General features: G+C 48.7%; 2 protein-coding genes across 2 annotated transcripts; both read right to left on the bottom strand.

Moving 5' to 3' along the window:
- Positions 1-10,587: 10,587 nt before the first annotated feature.
- Positions 10,588-13,564, bottom strand: LOC142575106 (uncharacterized). Its single transcript, XM_075684102.1, has one exon. The coding sequence runs from the start codon at positions 13,562-13,564 to the stop codon at positions 11,897-11,899; it is 1,668 nt and encodes a 555-aa protein (XP_075540217.1). The 3' UTR covers positions 10,588-11,896.
- Positions 13,565-13,895: 331 nt separating this feature from the next.
- LOC142575107 (uncharacterized) lies at positions 13,896-18,079 on the bottom strand. The gene is made up of 7 exons (XM_075684103.1): positions 17,248-18,079; positions 16,321-16,484; positions 14,724-14,810; positions 14,562-14,639; positions 14,398-14,475; positions 14,137-14,280; positions 13,896-14,014 (listed from the first exon to the last, which is right to left on the bottom strand). The coding sequence occupies exons 1-7, from the start codon at positions 17,547-17,549 to the stop codon at positions 13,896-13,898; spliced, it is 972 nt and encodes a 323-aa protein (XP_075540218.1). The 5' UTR covers positions 17,550-18,079.
- Positions 18,080-27,643: the final 9,564 nt, after the last annotated feature.

Here is a 27,643-nt window from a genome sequence, read left to right as displayed (position 1 = left end):
TTCTTGGACAACTCGGCACCCCACCCCACTCAGTGCGCTATCAGAACTTCTTGTGCAGTTGAGGATTGTGTGCAACGTGGATGTTCCAAGGTAAATATACCTGGTAGCGAAGCTTCCATAGGAGCCCATACGTTCAAAACATGGCGGTCCATCGGCGGTCCATGGGGCTTAGCGCCATCTGTATGTGGTGGGAACACTTTTGGCGGAAGAAAAAATAATGTGACGCCATGTCCGTTAAAAGCAGAAGTGACGTCATTTTGTTTTCGAAGGCGCGAAATTTGTTTTGTTGTTCTTCCTTTGGAGCTATATATTCAAATGCCCCGCCATTCGACTTGATGGGCGTTTCGAGCTTTCAGCGTGGAAAGCGATGCAGAAAAAGGCCAGCCGTACAGCTGTCGAAATCGCACCCCTGCACAGAACATACTTTCTTTGGAGGCCGACGAAAGCTTTAGGTGTAGATTGCTGATCCTATTGTTGGATGCCAAGCCCGTCGGCCAGCGCAGTCGCACGAAAACAACTACACAATTATCTGGCTGTCGTAACTCACTACTTTTGACTGAACAGATTAAGAAGCAATGAAGCTACCCGCGTCACCAAATTCAGACAAACTTCGACAAGCTTCGATAGATTGAAACGATAACGGAGGCTCCAGCCGTGGATCGTCACCTGTTGCATCTCTGGGAAGCCCGGAGAGGCCTCACACAAAGGTGGAAAAGGCAGAAGCTTAATCGTAAACTCAGGATACGGATAGCTCAGCTAGCGCAGGAAGCTAACGAATACGCACAAAATTTAAGCGACAGCAATTGGCGTCAGTTCAGCGACTCGCTTCGGGGCACGTTGACTACAAAGAAAACATGGCGCATTCTTCGAAGTATGATTGACCCGGGAGGAACAAAAACAGTCGCGAATCGCACACTTAAGCTGCTTGAAAACGAGTTTGAAGGTCGGGAAGCTGACATGATAGACAAAATTAAAGAGATATACGTAGGAACTGTACCGACCGGGCAATCCACCAAACCCGTTTACGAAGGTCAGGACCAACCGGAACTGGACGCCCCCATAACCTTTGAAGAGGTTTACGCAGCGGCACACTCCTTCAAGAAAAACACGACCCCAGGGGTAGATCAGGTCACGAACGCAATGATTCGCAATCTAAGTGACGACACGCTAAAGAGCTTGACCAAATTCTTTAACGACACGGTCTGGACCGAGGACGGCGTCCTTCCAAAAGAATGGAAGGAAGCAAAAATTATTCTTATTCCAAAACCAGGTAAGCCTCGTAACATCAACAACCTTCGACCCATCTCCCTAACGTCGTGCGCGGGGAAACTCTTTGAAAAGGTTGTGCAGGTCCGGCTCTCGAACCACATAGAGCTAAACAACATGTTCCCCTCCAACATGTTCGGTTTCCGACCCCACGTGTCAGCGCAGGACGTTTTTCTACTACTAAAGCACGAGGTCCTGCACCCCAACAGAGGGTCGGAAGATAAATTTGTACTGGCATTGGACATCAAAAAGGCCTTCGACAGCATCTCCCACCACGCTATTCTGGAGGGACTGGAAGCGGTGAACTGCGGAACGCGAATTTATAACTACGTGCGCTCGTTCCTCAGCCACCGCACGGCCACAATCGGACTAGGCTCCACGAGGTCCGACACCTTCAACTGTCCCGACAGAGGTACGCCTCAGGGAGCTATACTCTCTCCACTGCTATTCAATGTAGGGATGAGAAAGCTAGCCCTGGAGCTAGATAAACACCCGAATCTCGGTTGTGCGATATATGCCGATGATATCACGTTCTGGGCTCACCAGGGGTCCTACGGGGACAAGCAAGAAACCCTTCAAAATGCCATAGACGCAGTCGTGGAATACGCGAGGGCGGCGGACATGGCATGCGCACCTGAAAAATCGGAATTCATTCGGGTGCGTGCGAAGTACGCAAGAAAGAAGGACTGGGTGCCGCTCACTCTGACTCTCGACGGGGTGCCAATTCGTGAAGTGGAGACACTCAGAATATTGGGGATGTGGATACAGCAGAATGCTGGAACATCTCACACCCTACAAAAACTAAAGGCGGTCACAGGAAACGTGGCCAGAATGATAAGGAGAGTGGCAAGAAGCAGAGACGGCCTAACTGAGGGAGAGACCATCAGCCTGGTTCACGCATTCGTAATTAGCCGACTCACATACGCCCTTCCGTATCAGGCCTTGACAAACCAAGAGATTAAACAGGCAAACGCAATAATAAGAAAAGCCTTCAAAGCCGCCCTTGGTCTTCCCGAATGCACTAGCACAGAGAGATTCGAGGGACTGGGCCTGCACAATACTTTTGACGAGTACGCTGTCGCGACGTTATATTCCCAGAAAGAACGACTTTGTTCTTCAACTCAGGGCAGGGTAGTATTGGCGAGGTTAGGCTTTCCCCTGAGACCCCAGTATTGCGGAGAGGAAACGGCACAGATAGACCGCAATGTTCGATCGCACATCGCGGTGGCCCCAATTCCCAAAAACATGCACCCCAAGTACCATCCCGGACGACGCAAAGCAAGGGCAAAGACCCTTCACAAACGTTTCGGCATGGGACCGGGGGTGTATTATACGGATGCCAGTCGAGCCAGCTCAGACACTTTCACCATAGTCTCTACATGCAACAACAACGTAACAACGGCATCCTTCAAAACCGCCTCGGCATGCGTGGCAGAGGCTGCAGCCATTGCCTTGGCCATTCAGGACGCCGAGCGCCAAACCAATTCGGCTGTCATATTATCCGACTCACAAGCGGCTTGCCGCCTGTTTTTACAAGGAACGGCACCCAAATCAATAATCAAAATTTTAGGCACTCAACTAGAGGGGCACCACACTATCGTCTGGTGTCCGGCACACGAGCGACTGGCAGGAAACGTTAGGGCAGACCTTATTGCTCGAGGTTTGAACGTCCGAGCAACGGCATGGCCTAGCGACGTCCTTCCACCGAATTCTCGTGACATCCTCCTACAGCAAAGGCAGGAGCGGAGACGTTTTGGACATCCTCACTCCGATTTAAACAGCGAACAGGAGAGGGACTGGCGTCGTATTCAGACGAATACATACCCCAACCTGCACCACCTACACAGAATACACCCCACGAGGTTCTCTGACGAGTGCCCGTGGTGCACAGACACACCCACACTAAAACACATCACATGGGAGTGCCCCAGGAGGCCTCTGCACATAGACAGTCCCATATTACACCAACATCCACTAATGAGGAATAGGCAGTGGGAGGCATGGCTTGCGGACGAGGGTCGGGAGAGCCAGTTGGCTCTTCTGGACCAAGCCCAGCGAGCCGCTCGTGCCAGTGGGGCCCTGGAATAGGGGCTCCAACCATCGTGCCTTATTTTATTTCCATTGAATAAAGTTTTACTCTCTCTCTCTCTCTCTCGACAAGCAAGGAAGCACAAACTGTGAGGGGGGCGTATTTCAACAGGTGATACGAGTGCGCCTTTCTGCCCATTTCAAGACGTGCATTGCATTGCGAGTGATAGTGCCGTCAACACCCCCTGTAGCGATGGGCGCTGAAAAGAAATGCATGTATTATTAATAATAAAATTAAACTGATATTTTCTTAACTCGTCACGAGTATATAAAATTGACTAGGAATTTTATTTTCGTTGAATGAATCTAACTGTGTCTCGTTTGAATTAAAAAACGCGTTTTTCTTTCCCAATGTTTGTTCCCTCCAAACCTAGTCGCGCTTCAATCGCTGCTCCCATAACCCCCCATGCTGATGTCGGTGACAATCTGTACTGAACCGCTTTTCACCCGAAGCTTCGCGACCTATTTGAATCGACCTTGGATGTTCCGTCAGACGCAAGAACACTGCTCATTACGCCGAGGCGTACTCCGACACCTAGTGTGCCGCCTGGCATATATACTCACTTTTCCCTTGTAAAAATACTTGAATGCTCGACAGCTGCAAAAAACTTTACTGGTGGGACAATGCTTGAGCTGTTTCTCTTTCTTTTTTACATCGACGGCATGCGTGTTGGCAGCAGCACCACTGAACAATTCTGGCACATCCTTGGAAGCTGTGATCAGCTGGACCCACGTTCTGTGTTTATGATTGGCTGCTACGAAGGGAAGGGAAACCCTAATTCTGTACAAGCCTTCCTTTCGGAGTTTGTGGTGGACCTGGCCAGATTCATTAACACTGTCGTCACATCTAACGGTCCCTACTTTGATGTGCACGTGAAAGGATTTATTTGCGACGCACCAGCAAGAGCATTTGTGCTTGGTATTAAATATCACGGTGGATACCATGGCTGCAGCTAGTGCCAGCAGAAGGGCCTGTATTGCATGGGCAAAGTGGTTTTCCCTAATACCGAAGCGCGACAGCGGATAGGTGAGGACTTTGAGACAAGAGCGTGCCCTGAGTATCACGCGAGCCAAACGCCACTCTCGGAACCTCCGATTGGGTTAGTGAGCCAGGTCCCATAAGAGTACATGTATATGGTGTGCTTGGGCGTGCAGAAAAACTCTTACAGTTGTGGAAAGGAGAAAACAAGCCTTTTTGCAAACTACGGCCCGACGAAATTTCCAGTTTGTCAAGAAAGTTGGCAAACATTGGCACCATACACGTCTGCCAAGAATTCGCCCGCACACCGCAACCTCTACATGACCCGAGCGCGTGGAAGGCTACCGAGTACCGGCAATTGCACACAGGTCCGGCATTAATGTAACGCTACTCAGATCGCCAAAGGTATGCCAACTTCTTGGTGCTTCATACTGCCATTACAGTTTTGGCTCGCCAGCACTTGTGCCACAGCATGAACCAGTACGCCCACAAGCTGCTGGTATTCTTTGTTCGTACGTTTAGCCAACCGTACGGCCAGCAACATGTAACGTACAATGTCCATGGCCTCGTGCACCTCGCTCAGGATGTCCGGCAGTTTGGCCCGCTGGACGTTTTCAGCGCCTTTAGGGCAGAAAACTACATGAGTCAAATAAGACGACTCATTCGACCTGGGAAACATCACCTGCAGCAGCTCTACAGGCGAGAAGCATCAAGCCAACTGCGCTACACTTCCGTCCAATGTCACGCCAGAATTGCAGTTGAAACAGCCGCACGAAGGAGTGTTGCAGCCGCAGGATTGTGCTGGTACGCAGTACTTGGTAGCACACATTCAAAGCAGTGTTTTGAAGGGAAGTGAGGCTGACAATTGTTGTGTTTTTTTTAGGATGGAACGGTCATAATAGCCGATAGTTTTGTTTCTGGTTTGGATGCCCGTACGCCAATGGTAGTCGGCCGAGCCTTCAGCAGGAAGAAAGATCTGTATGACTACCCGGTTCCTTCCAGTGTGTTTGGCATATCAAATGTGTCATCACTAAATGTGACAACGAGCTCCTGGAAAATGAGCAGTGTCGCATGCAAATGATTCAAAATTCCCGCTGGAAAAGGCAGATTTGCCGTGTTTCCTCTTGTTCACAGTGCAGTGATGTGAATACCTTACCGCTGAACGACTCAATTTTTTTACTGCTGAAGCACGAGTGCAGTACAGTTTTTGTGCGTATAAAGCTAACATCTTGGTCTGAATAATGAAGACTTCGGTTTTATTATAAACAGCAGCTTCATTTTATTTCCTCCTTGTGTAATATAACGAAGAGAACGCAGTAAACGTTTGCACTATTCTAGCATGTACAAGTTCACAATGCTTTGCATAAGTACGTATAAAGTTAATCATTATATATATATATATATATATTGTGTGTGTCCACATGTTTACCTCGATATGAAATTTTAGGTGATATATTATGCATATGCAATACAGTAAGCGTACACCCGTGAGCAAAAGTATACGGACCACGGGAGCGCGTGCCAAACTGCATCGATGCGGTGCCTGCTGTCGAGAGGGCCACTAGAGCAGCGGTGCGCATGCGCGTCCCATCATATCTGCTGGCCTGACATGTAGCTATGCCTGACGCCGCTGTGGTGCTCGTAGACTAAACGTCCACTGGGCGTCGTTTTCGCTGCTCCGTCGCATCTGGGCCATTGTTTTATGGTACGCCCACACTAGCGACAAAAACGCGCGCGACGCGCCGCACGCGGCAAGCGCCCGCGCGGCAGACGCGTGCGGGCAAGTCCACAGTCGCGTTTTGCGGCACGCGGCAGCGGCCCGTGGAGTCCCGCGTTGTCTCGTTCCATTCGATACTTCTCGTGACGACGCGCTCTCCGTTCTGCCCATTTCGTCTTCCATCGGAAGTGTCTGTGTTTTTTTGCGCCACTGCCGGCCACGCTCAGGCATGTCGGATACGGACGACGAGCTACTGGTGACTGAATGAACACTATAATACTTGTTTGTTCTTTACTTGTGTGACGCCGACGTGCCAGAAAGCGGACAAGAAAGTTTTGGGTGCGTTACAGGGACACTGAGGGCCAGGCGCACACTCTGCTTCCCCGATGCCAAACTGCTGTCCATAATGTGCCAGCGGTTGGCGCGCAGCTCCTTATCGACGCTCGATTTATCATAGAGGCACGCATATCCGCGAACGGTTTCCAAAAACGCCTCCATTGCGAGGCGAATTCTTCGTCGACGCCTCAGTGGCGGTGTGGTAAGGCTTAACAAAAACAGCCCCCTTGACTGGAAATGGCCTCTGAGATTTTACGGCGCGCGTGTCACTGTTCAGTCTCAGAGCCCATAGATTATGATTCTTTGCTTATGTGACAGGTGGCGCCACAACAGCGCGGCTCGTAAAGCGGCTCGCTTCTGATTGGTGGTCGTTTTGCGTCTGCCGCGAAAAATGGGTCTCGCACCCATTCGCGCGTTTGCCGCGCGTTGCTGCCGCTTTTCGTGAATCTTGCCGCGCGCGACAGCACCGCTCGCCGCGCGCGGTGTGTCGCGCGCGTTTTTGTCGCTAGTGTGGACGTACCATTACGCAGCGGCTGCGGCTGGGCTGGCACGCGCGTCCGCCGCGCTTCGCTTTCATTCTTCCTTTGGGGGAATTATCGCACGCCGCACTGCCTTCTCTGACGCCTTTAGATGACTCGCACAAAGTGGCCTTCTGCGGCTTTGTGTTATCTCGAACTGTTCCAATGCTTGCTGCCGCAGGTAGAAGCAAGGTTTTGCAATCGGTGTCCGCCGCCGCGTCAAGAAGTAGAACTGAGCTGCAGGGGCTACTATGCTCCGCAAGCAGCAGGATGCCAAAAGGAGAAATTAGCGGCACCGTTCTGCCTTTATTTCTTCAAACCCTTCAGCAAGGCTTGGACAAGAAATGCGCACGAGGGTGCCACGACAGACAGCAGCGGCAACGCTGACACATGCGCGAGAATATAAAATCAGGTGCAGCTGCGCGGTGCACGCTGCCGTGAAGTTCCAATGACGGTTGCCCCCTTGCGAATCGGGTCGGGATGACCGAGCTGAGTCACTGGTCGGGATCTCCTCATGGCATCGCGTTACGAGTGGATACCACGGCACCTTCGAGGCGTCATCGCCGCCTATGGAAAAGTGACAGCGTAGTGAAATCATGCATACAGTTGTGAAAATTATAATCGCCGAAAATAACAGCAACACGTTGGCTCGTCCTAAGTGCCCTCAAGACCGCAGTCTGGCGATGGTCACCCCGACCAGTGATTCAGGTCGGTCAACCCGACCCGATTTGCAAGGCGGCAACCGTAATTGGAACTTCACGGCAGCGTGCACCGCCCAGCTGCACCTGATTTTATATTCTCGCGCATGTGTCAGCGTTGCCGTTGCTGTCTGTAGTGGCACCCTCGTGCGCATTTCTTGTCCAAGCCTTGCTGAAGGGTTTGAAGAACTAAAGGCAGAACGGTGCCGCTAATTTCTCCTTTTGGCATCCTGCTGCTTGCGGAGCATAGTAGCCCCTGCAGCTCAGTTCTACTTCTTAACGCGACGGCGGACACCGATTGCAAAACCTTGCTTCTACCTGCGGCAGCAAGCATTGGAACAGTTCGAGATAACACAAAGCCGCAGAAGGCCACTTTGTGCGAGTCATCTAAAGGCGTCAGAGAAGGCAGTGCGGCGTGCGATAATTCCCCCAAAGGAAGAATGAAAGCGAAGCGCGGCGGACGCGCGTGCCAGCCCAGCCGCAGCCGCTGCGTAAAACAATGGCCCAGATGCGACGGAGCAGCGAAAACGACGCCCAGTGGACGTTTAGTCTACGAGCACCACAGCGACGTCAGGCAAAGCTACATGTCAGGCCAGCAGATATGATGGGATGCGCATGCGCACCGCTGCTCTAGCGGCCCTCTCGACAGCAGGCGCCGCGTCGGTAGACGGCGCGTCGATGCAGTTTGGCACGCACTCCCGTGGTCCGTATACTTTTGCTCACGGGTGTACATTATTCATCAGACAACGCTGAGACCCATGAACAACTTGCAGCTTGGCTCCAGAGCGCTAAATCATGCAAGTCACATGCAGCATAAATAACAGTATTGAGTTAATAAGCGAACATCGCTTTTGGTACCACCGAAGGAACACATCGGCACAGTCGTTTCTGGTAACGGTGCTCCGTAGGAAGTGTGGCAACAAATTCTATACTGTGAGCACAATGTACATAAAAAAACTTGCGGACACCATCGTCGATGATTGTCAATGCAAGCAACTAGTCCGAACGAGCGAGCGAACAAAAGAACGCGAGAGAAAGCGAGCGACAGAGAGAGCGAAATATAGTTAGCGTGAGAGCAAACGAACGAACGCGCGAGCGTTTTCCTTGCAGATCAACAGTCCGACGACCGACCACCGACGACTGAACAACTACGAAAAACATCCGACGGAGAGGAGGCAGAAAGCTATTCGCTTTAATATTTCTGAAACTCGTCGTTATAGGCTCGCCACGCTATGGCGTAGAGCGTGGTGTGATTGCACCTATATGGGGAACCAGCGCTGGATAGGCGGCGCGTCGAAAAGAGTGCGTTGCACGCCGCCCTGGCGACGAAACGCGGCATATTCCAGCCGCTCGACCAGACGACACACACGTGCGCGGCCGTATTACAGTTCGTATGTTTCCGTTTTCGCGCCGCTTCAAGTGGGCAGTTTTCGTAAGGAAGCTAGCGTCATCAAGTGAAGAAATGACGAAAGAAGCTTTTTAAGCCTCATATATTTTTCACAGTGTGTCGCGGCGAGCACGTGTGTTTCTTTAACGATTGCGCCTAGCTGCCTCGCAAATCTAGCAGCTACGGCTCAGGTCATGGTTTCGGAAGTATTAGTTGGCCTGAAGACATTCCATATTTCTCTGGCTAGACATAAAAAATTCTAATGTTACTTCACCACAGTAGTCAATGGAGAAGAAAGCTTTATCGCATCAGCTGACTCGCGCAAGCAAAGGTTTGAGTGCTCCGCTGCTGGATCCGTAACAACGCTGCTACATTTAGCATTAATTACATAAATTTAGCGGATGCATCTCAGCGCCGAGTCCTCATCCGCATGCACATTTTTAAAAACACATAGGCACCTTAGTCGCGCGTGCGCCGGCAGTACGCGCACACAACTCGTATTACAAGGCAGCTTCCCTCCCACATAATTCTTGGCAATGAATGGATAATATTTACCTTTCGTATCTTTCGCTTGGTGCGGTGGCGTTGGAAGGGGCTTGGCGGTAATATTACGAAGGAAAAATGGTTGGTACATATGCCGGATGGTGCATGCTATTGCTCATTTAGTTTCCGACGAAATGCCGACTGCAGATTCTGCTGTTTGGTACTGTCTGCCACGGCTTACCGTCTTAACTATCGAATAAACCAAATACACACGCGAAATTCTATTTAGAAACCAGCCCGACACCGCTTGACCAGGCGACAAGACGGGTACTCCGCTCGCCTGACTGCTTGGATCCAACGCCGCCTCTATTCTTGTTCGTAGGGTTTAGATGGAAAGACGCAGAAGGGTACATCCTCCCTCATCCCGACGTAGTTGTGGCACCTGTATACGCAGCAGTATCGTCGGCGTCCTTTTGTTTTCCTTCGACTTTCAGGGCGCGCAACGCCACTACCAGTAGAAATTTTCGTCCGCGGGAGAGGCTGCATTGTGCACGTTCTGACCGCCAGGGCGGCACTGCAGGCGTCGTGAAAACTCCAGCGCTGGTTCCCCATTGAAGCGCCGATTGTTTTTTAACATGCTGTAACCACAATGACGCGGCACTGAAAGCGGAAAGCGTCCGAAATGAGAGGGGAAACTGAAAGGCATGCGGAACGCACAAGAGTGGCAACTTCCAGCTCGCCACTCGTGCTGCAGGTGCCAAGGTAGATGTACTGGTAGCCAAGGCTCCATAGACGCCCATTGGTCCAAAAAATGGCGGCTCGTGGGCACTCCAGCGCCCCCTGGATTTTGGGGGGCAAACTACGCAAACGTGACGTAGAATGACGTCACGCATACGTATACTTTTGGCGCGAATTATAAAGCGGTCTTTCTGTAGAATCCGCGTTTTCGAGCCCGTACCTCTCGAAGGTTGCTGCCTTTCAGCGCGCCCCAACCTTTGCCAGTCAAATGTGCTCGAGTTCCTGCTAGTTATGGCCTTGTTAATGTGCAATTGGGAACGCAATGAAAGTGACTGGTAAAGGAGCGGCAGCATAGAAAGGCAGCAACACTTCCAGACACTGGCGAAGCATGCATGATTCGTAGTGCAAATACTGGTGCTAGTACTTTTGAGAGCTTTTGAGTACAGCAAGGTATGATGCACAAAGCACTGGCTCAAGTGCACAGTTCGCAATAGAGTGTACGGCAAGTATGGTTTTCATAGTTTCATATTCATTGTTTATTGCAGCAACCAAACAAATACAGTCACAAAGCACACCCTTGGCACACAAACAAAAAATACATGTCACAGGCAGCACAAGCAGTATTGTTTAAGTTGGCTAATCATCTCAATAGTCACAGTGCAGATAGGAAAAAGCCCTGAAGTGCCACGAACGTTGTCAGTTAGGAAATTGAAAAGTATAGAAAACAATGCTACGACAGCTTCAATTGAAGCAAACATAACATGACATAAGTAGGCGCATCAACACAGACCATAGAGCACACTGGGATTATTCTTCACATTTAATTTCTTCAGCTGAAAGAATATAGCAGGTGCGTTTACATCTGCAAGGCAATGTTAAAGCCAGCTTTAGCACCCTCAAACGTGCTCAACGTAGGAGCAAATACCATACATTGAGCCGGCGTACCGTCTCCAGAGTACTTCTAGTCGTTAGCCGGATCAATTTGAAGTAATTTTACGTCAACAAAAGTACACATGAAGTACAGCGTACAGTGAAGTGCAAGGACATTCGCGGGGCAGTAAAGCATGTAATCAGTGTACTGTACGCTACAATATAGCCAGATAAAAGTCCAGCGCTGTTCTGTTCGTTGCGCTGACAAAGATCGTACTAAAAACTCTGAGATGCAACTAGCCTGCTAAAAGGTGGCCTGGTAGCCAGTGGTGCCGAGTGGTAGTTATGACAATGGTTGATTTCATTATACCTGCCAGCACGGAACTGCAGGGGGGGCGAGCAGGTGGAAAAATTAATCCCAGCGCCACGGAAACTAGGTTAATCCATTGCCTAGAAAGGATCCTTTCAGAGGCATTCGCTTTATCGGTATGGCGTTTTATCTGACAATATTGCACAAGTACATAGGTGACACTTGAACAGGCTGTACATGGCATAAAAGTACCCTAAAAGAGTGACATAGTGGAATGAACGATGAAAGATGCTACATTGTTAAACCATTGCCCCTGTGAGCAACCACGTCACATCCTAGCAAATCAAAATACACAAGTAAAAAATAAAAGAATAAAACCAGGCTGTGAACCACAAAAAAACCCTTTGCAACCGTTAAACCAGACTAAGCTGATTTGTTGCACAGGCTGCATAATAGCCTGCAACTTCACAAAATATTCAGCCAACAGCTCGGGAATTGCATCCTTTTCATTTGCTTAGCCTCAGTGCTTGCTTCGTGGCTTTCCGTTTAGTAGTTTGACTGTGCAGTTCAAGATTTTTTCTGCGTGCAAGCCAATGCAGCCTCACCCTGACGAACAGGGCAAACAAACCATCATAAACGTCATCACCACACACAGTCAGCGATTTTTCTACCTTGGCATGAAGCAACATGCACAGATCATGCTCTACTTGTTCTTTTCCCACAATATTGGAACTAGATGCGACAAAAACCTGCTCGCAAGCATTGATGAAAGCTACAAACGAGGGTGTAGGAACTGACAGGCTCCCAAAGTCACCTTCGCCAGGATTTTTGACACTTAAGTACAAGAGAACTTGGCTCTGATCGGCGAAGGCGGCATTTTCTAGCCTCACCTCGCACGTATGTGGCCCTGTAACACACCTGTGATGATTCATAAACTTGTAGGCAAGCCAGCCAGCAAAATAGACAATGTTGTTCTCTAGTATTGGAGACTGATAATCATATGGCAAAACTTCTACTGCAACTGGCAAAGATGTGGCAGCTGTACAGAGAGAAGGAGCAGACTTAGATAAACAAACTGGGAGAGTGGCTAGAAGGCTAGACATGTCTTCAGCACAGTTGCTGCTTTCCGACAGTTTGAAAAGGTTGCTAACTAAAAGATGCCTAAATGCTGCTTGAAACTGCCGGCAAGACGAGTTGCTGTTCGATCCAGATTTCGACCTAACAATAGCAAAGGTGTTCTTAAGTGCATCCTGGTTCAGGTGCCTGGTAAGGAGGTATGTCAAACCATAGCGAGAGGCCAGGTGGTTCCATAACAGCAGCACAGCCCTCATAGTTTGGCAGAAGCCACGGATGCAAAGAGGCTGCCGCGCACAGCCTAGAACTTCGATGTTTTCGAAAACTGCAATACACTCTTCCAAAAACTCTTCATGCACAGATCCTGCACAAATTGCAGATGCATACGGAGACTTTCCCCGCTTCTGTGAAGTATTTAGACTGTCAAAGAGTCTATCGATCCTCTCAACAAATCTGGCTGTGTGGATAGCCTCTGATGGCAACTGCTGGAATGTTACCAATGTGCACAATGCAGCAGCGCAATGATTGCTGAATACCTGTGCTGCGAGTTTCACAGACATCTTCGAAGCAAAAGTTAAATGAAAGTGCCGGGCACTCAACTTTGGGATGGACCGAATTTGCATTTCTCGATCCTTCTCATAAGCCTGTCGTATATACGAGCTTTTAATTGTGTCACTGCCTACCCTGAAGTCATACTTGAAGAGCATATTACGCAAGCACTTGAGCAAATGCGGTGGATCAAAAATAAAGAAAAGCGGTTCACCATTCACACTTAAGTACGGCTTTTCAGGGGTCACAAGTTTCGAAAACAGAAACATTTTGGTTCCCCTGATCACAAACCACAGCCACAGGCTGCAATCCAGCTCCAACCAACATTTTGTGTCATTTGAAGAGAAGGTCATGCAGAACAGTTGCAGGCGCTGCCTTATCTGCAAAGAAGTAGCCAAGAGGCTGCTTCCACGGCGTACATATTCCTTTGGCCATGAACACAAGCGCCTTGTTTGCAAGATTTGGACCTTGTGCTGCATTGTACTCTTCAAGGCCTTCAAATCTGTCCGACACTGGATTGTACGACAGCTCCTTTGAAACATGCATTTCATCAAAAATTATGGTGCAAGCCCTGTCTTGCCGTGGAAAAGACTCTGCCCGTTTCTCGATCAAATCAAAAACTTCAGGATAAAATCCAACCCTCAATGGTACGCGTGCAAGCCACAGCTGCAGGGACCTAACAGATGGAAGTTTCAGGAGTTTCCTGCAATATCTAACCTTTTGGCCTGTGGAAGTATAAACCTAAAGCAAAGGTTTTGTTTTGGCTGCACCATCGACGGCCAAACCTGCTGACATTGTGCATCTTTAACTGAGCTTCAACAAAAGTAGCAACAGCTGGTGTTAAATGCTCACGCAGACTATCTACCAGTTCGGCAGTGGTCTTCATGCGACGGCGCTGAAGCAGCAGTCCTTGCAGCCTCTTGTTGCGGTTACGCAGCTGCCTGAGCTTGGCTCGAAGTTCTGCAGTGGCCGCCTTTCATTGATGGGGCTGGTGAAAGATCCTGCAACGTACAGAGTCGACGGAAGAGCAATAAGTTGCTACGTCGGGTTTAGCCGTAGCTGCATGTAGTCCTGTAGCACCAAAAAGTGCACAATATTGCGAAAGCGTTGTAAAATTGCTAACCTTCATAAGAAAGAGGCGAACTGCTGAACGGAGCTCCTGGTGACAGATCAGCACTCGCTAACAGTGTTGCGGCCACCCCTGACGTGCCAGGTTCCAGAGATGAAGCGCTTGCTTCAGTGCTTGGTCCTGCATATGTGTGGTCAGCTGCGCCCACAGAATATAAAGAACAAAATATAGTGACAGCACAGTTCTGACAGGGAAGCCAGCAACCCAACAATGCACAAATAATAACTAAGCACCACAGGCGGAATTAACACTTACACTGAACCATTATGAAGCCACTGGCGTGGGAACAAGCTTGGTTCAGCGTAGAACCAGTAGGGCTGGCACCATCTGCATCTGCACAGCGCACAGACATGGAATTGCAGCATATTTCTGAGCCATACCTCCTCAGGCTGTTCGAGCAGATACGAAATAACAATCACCTTCTTGGAAGAGTAGCAGCGACTGGGACGGCCGACTCTGGACGTACCCCTTGGAAACAGGTTCACCGGAGACAGCAGCTATCATAGGAAGCAGTCCAATGAGCTTTCAGTCGTCACCATTTTCAAAAGATTTATGTCAGTTATGCATACAACCCTGCTCACCTGGTTCTCCAGCCCGGCGCACTGATGCCGAAGTTTCGCTCAGAGATTGTGAACAGTCCATGTCGCTGCTGCATTCGCTTGAGGTGTCTGAAATGGCAACATTATTGCGGAGAGAAAAGAGAATTCAGTACCTTTATAGTAAATAATTTCCAAAGAACTATAGCTTCCACAGCATGCGGTTCACATTGTCTTCACTCTAGAAAGAAAAATGCTTATCCAATGAAATAAAATTCTATTTACCACCCTTAATCGTTAGGCACATTAGTTTGATGTCATCAGCAGCTGTGGAGCACCAGTAAATCATTTGCAATTTTCATATGCTATGTTTTACTTTGAAGAGTGCGAAATTCGCCTATCACACAAACAACGATAGCTCGCAAATCAAGTAATGTGCCCCATATTGTTTATAGATTTATGCAGGTCAGCCTATGGCCTACGCAATGAGATGCAACAAGAATGAATTCGTAAGCAATTATCGCAAAAAATAAAAACCTGTACAAACATTGGCTTTCGCTAGCATGAATATTGAGGTAAAACGCAACAACACAAACAATTATTAGTGCATTTCTATAATCGTTCAGGGCGTGCTTTGATACATAACACATGAGCACACAATATCTCGAGAAGCTTTTCACCAAGCGTACCTTGCCCAAGTCGGCATAAGATTGCATCCTGATAAGACTGAAGGTGAAAAAGAAGCTCTGCATACAAGAAAGCAAAGTTCTGGAGTACTAAAATTCATCAAACATTTAGGAAGGCTCACCCTTTTTTCCCCCTCACTTCTTTTGAGCTATCAAAGGAAGGAAGAGAATGCCCTCTGGACACGACAGGGACCGTTCATGAGACAAGGTTTCACGGTGAATATGAAAGATTCAACTCCCACTTGCTGCAAAACATGTAGAGTCGCCTGGTTTCCGTTGCTGAAGTGGCTAGCGGCATCAAACAGCCTGAACCGGAAGACTGACAGACTCACGTTAAGATCCTTTGGAGCCCTTTGCCATACCAGACTACCAAATATCCCACTTCCATTATCCTTTTTTTTACCGGAATTATCAGGCAAGAGTATTCACACCGTCAGTGTACTTTTTCCGCACCCGTGCCTAGAAATTCGCTTGAGCACCCTTCGCCTACTAAGCTTGTGCCATTAGCTTACCACAAGCACAAACCCAATTCTATGCTATGTTGGACATTTGTCACGAACCTCACATGCAGTGTACAGTGCATACCGGGAGAAAAGAAGTTTCGATCCCAATAGCGGAAAAATACGCCTTGTACAATGTCGCACGGCATACAGAAAGTACACAAATAAAAGGGCTGGAGCACCCCCTTGTGTGAGCGTCTAGTTGATTCAAATACTGACAACTGTTGAATCGCTAAACTTGCATGCAAGAGACGTAAAACACACACAACACAACACAACACAACACACACACGTTTTCGCTTAGCAGGGTGCAGGTAAAAATTTACTGTAATTTTTAAAGCCACAAGACAGATACATAATTCGTTTTGCAAAAGACGCTAGACTTTACGGTTACGACAAAAAGGAAAGATTTCATTTTTTCGGCGAATGCCTTAAAAGTTTGATAACAAAAATTACCGGCAATGCTTGCTCGAGTAGGCAAAGCATCGTGTCGCAGCCTTCCTGACGGCAGATACACAGATGGTTCGAAGTGCCTCGAGCAAATCCTGAGTTCTCGTAGCTGCGACGGCGCCTTCTTCTCCAGGCTGACGTTGCGGCAGAACTGCGCCCACGCTCGGCACCTGGACGTGATGCAACATGCACGTTAGATACAACTGCGCCAAAAGGAATACGCATACTCGAAACGCCAATGCGTCATTATTCCTGTCACTGCTAACTGCAGTAAATTATACTTGCATTACATCTTAACTATGGTAGTAAATGCTCGCGCCAAGCTCTCTGCGCCCCAGAGTGCGGTAACGCTCATCCTCATGCCACGCGGCTAGCTGCTTTTCTAAGCTCAACGAGTGACGAGAGTGAAGTGCGTTTAAAATTACCCTGACAGTCATGTATATGTAGGACAGCAATACCAAGGCAGGCAATAACTCCTGCTGAGCGAATCCAGTTAAAGCCTCCTCAAAGCCGCGCACATACACGAGGCTGAGTTTCGATACTCCCAGTTGCGAGGGGATCCTCAAATTGGCTTCATGGTTTTGCAAAACTAAACAATGTCGTACTCAGAGCTGTCAGGTAGCAAACTTTGTTCTAAATGGGCCTCCCGGTCAGTAGCGTGCACGTGGTTGCTCCTGAGAGCCCGGTGTGAAGTTCACGTTGGTGATAGTCAGCTGCATGAAACTCACTATAAATTAGAAAAATGTGGGCCTCTTTCGCACACCTCAGCACTGAAAGTGTGTGCCCTGCAGTGTAGTACATAAATATCCCCGAAAACATGAAGCCAAGTACGCACGAACGGGTTACAGCTATGAAACACGAGCGAACAGCCCGGCGAAACCATATCGAAGCTATCGCGCATACCTAGAGCAGACGACACTGTCAAGAGCTCACCTGGGAAAGTCCAGCGGGAATCGGTGTAGCGTGACACCAATGGTACTATCCTCGCTGTCGCAGTGTACCACGGAGCATCGTTTCTTCACATGCCGCAAGCTCATCTTGAAATGAAGCGCTAAGCGCTTCAAAAGACGAGCGCGAAGCGTGCAAAGACGGAAAAAGACTTCGCACTGGCCGCACGCCGAAGGAAACGACAAAACCGAGAAAACTGCCGCAGCGGTGCAGCGGGCTGCAAATCTTACCGAACGGTGCCAAAGAAGCGACGTGCAAGGACGACGAAAACTTCGCAAAAGGAGCATTTTGAGACCGGCGAGCTAAATTTATACGCTTTACCAGGCGCGCCATCGCAGACAGCTGGCGATAAGAAATCGCTTCGTAAGCTCCCGCCACTGTGGCCGGGTTAGCCGGGTATCGAAACAAGGCCTGCAAAGACGCGCTGTAATGCACCGCACACTCATGAATAGGGGGCAGGTCAAGAGTGTTGCAAAAATACAAAATTTGCCAGGTTTTAATAAAATGACTTACCTCTTTCATAAAACAAGGTGCTAATATATTTTTTCTTTTCTATTGGCAGATTACATTCCAATTTTGTAGCTTTATCATTTCTTTATATGAGTGTTTTGCCCCCCATCCTCTGGTTGTGCTGCAGTCGCGCTAAACCACTTTTCGGCCCAGCCTTCGCCACCAATTTAAATCCGCCTTGTACCGATAACCTACACGTGCGCTACTGCGACACGCCCCTTTGATAAGAGCTTATATACCGCGGCGCCGAGCGTAGCCGGCGCACTTCTTCCCAGCTTATCACAGCCGGCGGCCCAGCTGTGCTGGCGCTCGCCAGTCACCTTGTCAATGGAATAAAGCAATTCCCTTTTGCGTACTGTCCCTGCAACCGCCTGGTTCCTGCCTGCCTGGAAGAACACCACAGGGAGGACACTCCGTTCTCCACTGAGAATGTTAAGAGAGATGTGGGAGGAAAGAGGGGAGAGTCCAACAGTGGTTGAATACGTGCTAAATTTGCTGGAACGGCTAAGTGCAACCGAAGAACTAGGAAAGAACATGGGAGTGGCTCAAAAGAACGCCAAATTCTATTACGACAAGAATGCGAGGCTTCGTACGTTTAACGCCGGAGACCAGGTAATGATCCTCAAACCTTCAAGAAAGACCAAGCTTGAAGTTCACTGGGACGGGCCCGTTAAAGTGTTGCACAAATTTTCAGATACTAACTATGCTCTGAAAATGCCCGGTCGCAGGAAGGAAGTGAAAATATATCACTGTAATTTGATGAAGCCGTATGTAGAGCGGAGCGGAGTCGTTAACTATACCATCAAAGAGCAGGATGGCACTATATAGTACCAAGTTTAAGGAGTATAGGGCGACCTCCAACTCTGAAATCGGCTTAGAAGAAGTAGAACACTCGGTAAGCTCGCACGCTCTAAGACCCGAGCAGCTAGATGAGCTAGAAGAGCTGTTAGGGGAATATATCGACAGGTTCAGCGATCGGCCAGGTAGAACCGAACTAATAACGCATGAAATAGAGCTGACATCAACCGAACCAGTAAGATCAAAGCCTTACAGGGTGTCTCCAAGACAGAGAGAGATTATGGAGGCAGAGATACAGCGCATGCTAGAGTTGGGAGTTATTGAACCCGCTGAGAGTGACTACACGTCACCGCTAATACTGGTAGAAACCCCTAACAAGGACCCTCGTCCGTGTGTTGACCCAGGTAGCACACAAAGCCTTGAAAACGTCGTATTAAGGGATTCAACGTCTGAAACGGATTTTTGACCAAAATCGACGCATCAAAGACGTTCCAAACAAGATAGCTTAAAAACGAGGGGTGAATACGTTTTGATAACGTTGGAAGCCAGACAGCTTAAAAACGAGGGGTGAATACGTTTTGCAAACGACTGAAAACGCCACGCCACGGCGCGTCAGCCTCTTTAGCGGCTTCTACAATATTCAACAACCCATCAACGCGATCCAACCTTGCGCAAGGTGGCGATACCGTCGTCAAATCATGTGACCAAGGTGGCCACGTGATTCGTGATGCCGGGCAGCCGGGCGAGCCGGGCGTAGTCGCGTCGTCATGGCGTCGTCGCGTCACCGCACTCGCATTGCGCTGTGGTGTGTTTGCGGCTGTTCTGAACGTGCTGCCGCCGCCCTTTGCTATGTAAGTGTTGCAGTGTTTTGCTGTCAAAAAAACGATATTCTGTGATCAGTTTGGGTTGTGCGATATGTTTGTGTGGTTCTAACTTGGAAATCAGTAGTGTTTTCAATTATGTGACCAAGGCGGCCACGTTATTCGTGAAGCCGGGCATAGTTGCGTTATCGCACTCGCATGGCACTATGGTCTGTTTGCGACTGTTCTGAATGTGCTGCCGCTGCCCTTTCTCATGTAAGTGTTGCAGTGCTTTGCTGTCAAGAAAACGACATTCTGTGATTAGTTCGGGTTGTGCGATCTGTTTGAGCCGGGCATAATAGCATTATCGCACTTGCATTGCGCTGTGGTATGATAACGGCTGTTCTGAATGTGCTGCCGCTGCCCTTTGTCATGTAAGTGTTGCAGGGTTTTGCCGTCAAGAAAACGACGTTCTGTGATTAGTTTGGGTTGTGCGATCTGTTTGTGTAGTTTAATTTGGAAATCAGTAGTGTTTTCAATTGGAGGGCGCGGAGTGGAGGGCACTAATCAGCTCTTGAAGTTCATTGTCATGTTATGTGTATGTGAGGCGCCTTTTCACTGACGGTGTAATTAAGGCGTTAAGGGCAGTATAAGGACGAAAGTTAGAGGGACGAAATCGTGCCTGTGTGTCCCTAGCGTCGGGATTGGCCGCTATGCGTGATCCTATCAAGAAAGCATTTTGCAGAATGCGAAGAAAAGCGGCAAAATTTCGCTCTGTGCGCACCTTGCCGATCTCCGCAATAAAGCCGTCATCGTGGTAATTTAGTCTCCCGTTTAGCAAGAGTGTTGCAGACAAGGGAACCGGTTCAAACAGGCTTTTTTTTATTTATTCAGTACTAGTGCGGTATCCCAAAAGGTGAGGTCAAGTGCTCGCCCTATTTTCTTCCCTCGCGCTACAGCGCACTGACAGAATTTTGCGAGCACCATACCGTGCTTTTATCGTTTGCGCTTCAGGTTCTCGATTGTGTTTTCGCCCCCTTTACCCACGTGATGGTTATTTCATGGTATTACCGGGTATACCACATGTGTCCATATATTGTGCCCAATATATGAAACGGCCAAATTCGATTTTATTTGACGCCTCAAATGGTAGTAATGTATTGAGTCCCTTGTAGCTTTGTGCTTGTTATTAATTTTACTATTTGGCGAATGGATACAGCATGTACGCTGCATAACTCGCTTGTGGATACTGCATACGTGAGTCGAGTATGCCCTTGGTATAAAATAACTTGTATGCTTTAGGTAGTACGATTGTTTGCAGTTTGGGACATGTGTCGGAATGTACGTTGTGCGCCCTTCGCGCTTTACGGCGGCCTGCCGAGTTCGTGCGGGTGCCATGTGTGCGCATGGAGTTCGCGAAGCGCTCTCGCAGTTTTTATATATATATATATATACATGTGTTCTGTTCGCGTGCTTCGCACAACAGGGCATGTCGCAGTTCTTTGTCCTTGTGCAACACATTTTCCTAGCGTACGTCTGTGCATTATTTGATACCGGTTTCACACGGGGCTCTTTTAGCCGCTATCGAGTCCGTTACAAATCGAATTTCTCGGTCGTGATTGGCTCCTCTGCGCAAGCTACGAGAGTGAGCCAGTCGCATCGATAATTTCGATCCGGATCGGGCTTGATCGCGATCGAGAGTGGTCGTGTGACACCGGTTTTACACATGGCTCCCACATAGGGAACACTTTAAGTTCAATGCTACTGAGTGAAGAGCAAGTGCATATATATGCCAGTGGTGGTATGTGGGCAAGTCTTTCTGGTGAAGCCAATACTTGTGCATTCAAAACATTTCAATTACCAGCGTAGTGCATCAATGTGTCTACTTCGACAAAATGGAGCACCAGTGCAGATATCTGAGCATACCTGTCCAGTGCAGCAAGTGTGTCTACATTGAAACCACTACCAGCATGTGCGGCAGTTCTATTTCCAGCAGCGGGACTGCACAATAATCAGTAGGGTGCTCTCAAGCTGTTTATCTATGAAGCTCTGCCTGGACTGTGTGCCAAATATTTTTGGACGTGAAAGTGGGGGTGAATTGGTAAACATCAGTGGAACTGTGCCTGGACTTTGTGGCAAATGTTTTTGGATGTGAAAGTGTGAGTGAACTGGCAAAGAATTTGCTCTGGGCTACATGTGTTAAACGTTTTTCTCATTCAGAGCGCTTTTTTTTTACTTTAGGAGACTGGAGATGTGCGCAAAGTGTGACATGTCAGTGTGCTAATTAATGTATTTGCTGGTTTGCAAATTATTCGTTGCAACTTTATATTTGCCAGAGAGGTACAACTTTGCCTCTTGTAAAGGGCTTTTTAGAAGAAACACTTACTATTTATTATGACCATTGCTTCCTTTGTTACACAAATGCAGCTTCCAGTGCATTCCAGTTTATTTCCATGTTTATGTAAGTTTCTAATATGAGGCTTGCATATTCATTTCTCACGTTCTGGAGTGGCAAGATGCAGCATTACTGTCTCATCGTTCGCTGTACTACAGTAGTGTTCACTTGTTACACTGAATCCCCCGTTTAAGTATTCTGTACTAATTTCACTTTATTGCTTTTTGTTGTATGGTTATTTTTTTCTCGCCATTACCTTCTTTGATATATCCTAAAGGCAATATTTCCAATTTTGCATTGTTCCCATTTTTTTATTTCTGTCACAGGATTGTTTTATGATGGTATGCGGTGGTATTTCTTTTTGTGCTCTTTTCAAGCTTCTAGATGATTGGTAACATTGGTTGGAGGCAGTTACCATCCAATTCGTACTTTTGCATTTTTCAGTCTACTTCTTCCATTCGCTCCGATGTCACTTCTGCATAACTCTAGTCCATCTAATAGCACGCGCACTTTACTATGATAAATTAGACACTTTAGTACACTCCAGGTTTTTCTGTTCATTTTTGTATGTGTACTTGGAATTTTGTTTATGTGCTAGTGAATGTTCACTTTCGAGTTCATTACGAATCCTTTCTGCGACTTTTGTCATTGTTGATGTACTTTTACTTCTATTTGCGTTTCTCACACAGTTTTTTCGAACCTTGCATAAGCATTACATTTTAATAAAGTGTTTTTGCTTTGTCACAATGTTCTCATTTCATGCACTCTTGGCATGAAGGGCTTGGTCTGGCCACCTGCCAAGACGTGGCCATTTGTTCTTTGCAGGATGTCATTCCCATTGTGGTTGTAAGCATCGTAGCTTACTAAAGGCGGTATTAAGGATTTATTATTCCTAACAGGCTCATTTTCGTGCGACTTGGTAGAGGATGCGCCGGCCATGCGGGGAACAATGCTTGGCACTGCGCCATGGTTCTTACAGTCAACACCGACGCTTCTACTCATCTGGGGCGCGATTGGAGATCGTTGTTCGAAACGCCCGATCAGTTTCACCTCACGCGATTGACCTAGGCCGTGCCAACGGGTGCGGCTGACGACGTCTGCGCGGCATAGGCCAGTCGCGTGAGGCGAAACTAAACGCGTGTTTTGAACAACGATGTCTGATCGCGCCCGTCACCCGCGAAAATTAGCTTCAGATGATCGCAAACCTTTCAAGACCGCTTCTAGACCAGCTTTTTGATAACGTCCTAAAAACGTTTAGAAATTGGTTACGAATAGTTTTGGCAAAGGGATTACTTGTGTCTTTCCCAATCCTATTTCTAGACCAGCTTTTCGAATACGTCTTGCAGACCTGTTCTAGATCGTCTCAAGAAAGTAATTAAGCCGGACATTAGCAGAGATATACGACGTTTTCCCGCCGAAGTTCTCTCATTCGTGTCTTCTTAAACCCGTTTTTATCGTCTTGGATAAACGCTACGAAAACGTTACGTATCTCTTTTGTGCTACCTGGGGACTACAGGAAGTTAAATGCCATCACTAGGGATCGGCTGTACCCGATACCCAACATTGACGGACGAATTGAAAGAGTTAGCGCTGCCAAATACATTTCAACTATTGGCGGCGAGGAGTTACGGAGTCGCCATCTATCGGAAGCGCCTCGCTGGCGTATTATGAGGGATCATGCGGCGCGCTCCTCATAGGTTTTGCTGTCAGCGCTCACTGAAAACACCACGCGCGAGCTCTCCCGGACATTTCTATAAGTACTTTCGAAACGAGAGAAGTTTCTTACTGTCTAAATAATAATCTTGGGCAAACTGAAAGCACACAATCGTTTACAGACGCTATCTCCTTACCGAATACGTACAGTGAACGCCACTGCGCGCGGTAGCGGCGATGGAGTCTCCCGAACCGGCTTCTTGCGTGAAAGGTAGGTAAACGCTGAGAGCAAACTATGTGAAATATGTTCTTATAGTGTTTGTATAACTAAATGGAGCGTAATAGAACGAAGCCTCAATGCAGCGATCGCGCAGATTCGCAGCGACCGACTGCGCGTCTGCATGCTTGTCCGCGCACTGTTTCGCTTTCTCCGCGCGCGCGTTTTCGCCCCGTGCCATGAGCTTTAGGCCGCAGAATATGAGCATTTGACAGTATACAAGCAACCATTGTTGCGTGGGCGATATCAGAGCTGTTCAAAAATAATTTCATTGTAGAGACTTCGACGCCTACGGGGACTGTGATGTGCCGTCGCGACGATTCAATCTTTTTTTCTTCTAAATTCTTTGACCTTTCAATATTATTTCTCGAGTTGCGTCGCACTGTATGTTTATCGGTGTTCTCAGCGTGCAATTTCCCGCTGCTCCTTTTTTGTAATCCAGTGCATTAATTCATAACACAAACATGACCATATGCCATGCTTTTTTTAAATGTGCTTCTTACCGCTGCCTTTCCACTCCACTGAACTTGCGAGCATCTATAGCATCGACAAGTTCATAGACCAAACCGTCATGACATTAGTCTGTCAGCGGACTCGGGCGAGCGTCTCAGTGCGCGTTTTCAGAACATCGCAGACCGGGCGACGTAGCAGAAATCTTCCTCGCGTCTGTGCTTCCTGCGTACCCGAGTTGTAGCCGATGACTGTTTGCCGGTTTTATGTTTCGCGAGCCAAGCTTCACGCAGCTTCTTGTCCTGCGGCTACGTGTGAATAAGGCTGACACCGGCCTCCGTTACGTGCGTCCGGCCCTGCGGAACCGAGCAGTAGCCTACCATGTTGCGCGCCTTCAAAGGCAGCCACTACCTATTGTAGTGCTTTGAAGCGTTGTAAAGGAGACACTCGAAGCGGGAAAATCTCGCCACTAAATGAGGACCGCAGCGTACGAGGGAATTTAAACTCTCCTTTTCAGCTCGCTTCGGCGCTCTCGAAGCAGCCGACGCGGCCGCTATGTCCACGTGATCCCTCCTAGCGCGTCACGCCGACGGTGGCGCCAGCTTTTCCAGTGGTGGAGGTCGAGGCCAATAGATGTCGTGCGGGGGTACTGACAAGTTCCCCTTTCAGAAAGCGCCAGCCGGTATGCCGCGTTCATCTCACCTGTAGGCACTTTTCGCCCTCTCGCACTCAGCTTCGGGCTGAAGAACGCGCCGTTTAGCTTTTCTAAGTTAATGGATATTGTCCTAAAGGACTTGCAGGAGTTCGCCTTGCCCTATCTTGATGATGTAGCAATTTTTTCGGACAGCTGGGAACAACACGTATAGCATCTCAAACAGGTGTTCTCACGGTTGAGGGAAGCCGGCTTAACGATGAAAGCAGAAAAGTGTAGGTTTGGTTGTTCGCATGTTACTTATATGGGCCATGTTGTCGGCCAGGGCATGAGACGGCCGGCCGAGCTGAAAATAGCTACGATTGGAGAATTTTCTCAGCCGCGCACGAAAACACACCTTCGTTCATTTTTGGGACTTGTGGGGTACTATCAACGGTATATTCCGAATTACTCGCAAATGGCAAGTCCATTAACGGACGCCCTCCGAAAGGGAGCACCGAGTAGCGTACACTGGTATAAGGACAAAGAGAACGCTTTCCAAAGTTTGAAAACGCTATTGATTTCTCGTCCTGTGCTTCGCGCGCCAGACTACTCAAAAGAATTCATAGTTCAATGCGACGCAAGCGACAGAGGTATGGGCGTGGTACTTAGTGAGGTCGGCGACGATAACGAGGAGCATCCTATCCTCTATGCCAGCCATAAACTAAATGTAAGAGAGGAAGCCTACAGCGCTTCAGAGAAGGAATGCGCTTGTTTAGTTTGGGCCGCCCAGAAGTTGTCGTGTTACTTGTACGGAGCGAAGTTCATCTTCGAGACCGACCACTGTCCTCTGACGTGGCTCAATCAAATGTCACACAAAAATGGCCGCTTACTCCGATGGAGCCTCTCTCCAAGAGTACAACTTCTCCGTTAGATATAAGAAGGGAAAGTTGCATAGCAGTGCGGATGGTGTTTGAGCGGGCAAATTGGAATTCTGCGTTTGAGGGTCCCGGCCTAAATTTTAGGGTTACTAGTGTTAATTTTATTAAGCCAAGAAGATCCCCTCTCATTTAGCAGGATTCCCTGCATGATTGCTGAATTTGTCAGCACGAAATTGCTTCAGAAATTGGCATAACGAAATGCAGCATTTTTTTGTTTCTGCACTTATGTTTTTTTTTTCAAGCCTAGCGGGTCTAAAGTGAGAGCCAATGTACGTCATCTCGGCGCAGAGCCATGTTGTGGGGTTCATTTTGCAGTTGCCTGTCCTTGTTGGATGTTTTGGGGCGGTGACATCATTACACAAGTGGTCGCTGCGAGCCAAGGCATCAATCACCCCCTGGCCACCAGCCGTTCTCTTCCTGCCCAGTGGTTATCAGCGCTAGACAGTCGAGATTTTCCAGGCCATGGAGGGGCTGTTAAGAACGGCCAGCTGCAGTGCAAGTTTTGCCAACCAGTTGCGACTCTGGAGGCAACATTCCGGGAGCGTCGCCACCAACCTCTAGCCACGGCGTGACTAAGCCGACTTTGTGTCGATCACAATACGCGCATCCTCCAGTCTGCGTCGCTTCAGCTGGGATGCATTGTGACTGAAGGAGTTCGACGAAGCAGGCTTTGTGCGCAACACGACAACGCGAACCTGATCTCCTACGGGCGGGGGAGTTGCCGCGGGAACGACGACGGAGGCTCCTTCCCACGCACCGACCAAGACGCAAGACAACGCGCTACCCGGAACGGTTCCGAGTTCTACGAAATTCGTGTGGTGTCGGTTTCGGACCGTGAACACGTGTGTGGGTGCATGTGTGTGTGTAAACCGTCCTGCGGAGAGGCGGGTAGTTTGCGATGACTAAACGAACGTTCGCGTCACCTTGTATCGCGGGAGGACCGAGTGTTTAAAAACTGCTGTTGTGCGGATGCTCGACATACTTCGGCAGTCATGCTGGACTGAGACTCTCTCTCAAGCAGTCATGTTAGACTGATGTACTTTCTCAAACAGTCATGTTAGACTGATATAAATACTGTAAATAAACCCATATTCCTCGTTCTCGATGAGAAGCAGCCCTTCCCTTCGTCAAGGTCCTCAGCGTGGATAAGTTGGACGACGGCATGGGCCAGCTACCTTCGAATTCATGCCGGACTCCAATCTTGACAACGGATCACGAGCGATGGGATTGAGCCCCCAATCCTGACAGTGCCCAGTGCATGCATTTCCGACAAAGCTCCCTTCGGAGGAAAACGGCAACGGACCTCCACATTTGGGGGGGGGGGGGGGAGGGAAGGCTCATTTTGAAAGAACCTGCGAAAGCAAAGTGTCACGTGAGACATGGTCTCAAGTGCTACTAACCGTTCTCCCTAGTGAAGCAGCGGAAGTGCTTGCTCGACTCTCAAAAGGAGAGGCAGCAGATTATGACAGAATACAAAGCACGCTGCAAAAAAGTATCGACTCTCTGCCGAAGCATTCCGCCGGCGTTTTAGAAATAATGTCAGAGAGGAGTCATTCACCGACTTTGCGTGCAGCATGAAGTGCAACCTCACGGAATGGCTTAAGGGCGAGAACGTTTTCGGAGACCATGACACGGTTGTCGAGTTAATATGCATTGAACAATTTTTCATTGGTCTGAACGAGGAGGCACGCTTGCGGGTATTGGACCAGCAAGGGAAAAAGAACCTGGAGCGCACCGCAGAGCTTGCCGAAGAGTTTAGTCTCAGACGAGGGGAGGGGGAAGGACGCGGGAGAGCGACAAAGAAACCGTACTTAGAAACTGCTAAGCGCCCCGAACCCAGCAATCATGCCGGGCAGGTACAAAAAGGGGCGAACGAAATAGATCATCACAAAGTGTCGACCAACAGTGCGCGCTCAGGCAAGGAAA

This window comes from Dermacentor variabilis, chromosome 3 (genome assembly GCF_050947875.1).
Source record: "Dermacentor variabilis isolate Ectoservices chromosome 3, ASM5094787v1, whole genome shotgun sequence".
Lineage (NCBI taxonomy): Eukaryota > Metazoa > Arthropoda > Arachnida > Ixodida > Ixodidae > Dermacentor > Dermacentor variabilis.
The sequence above is the reverse complement of the archived record's forward strand: the minus strand, read 5'-3'. Positions and strand labels throughout refer to the sequence as shown.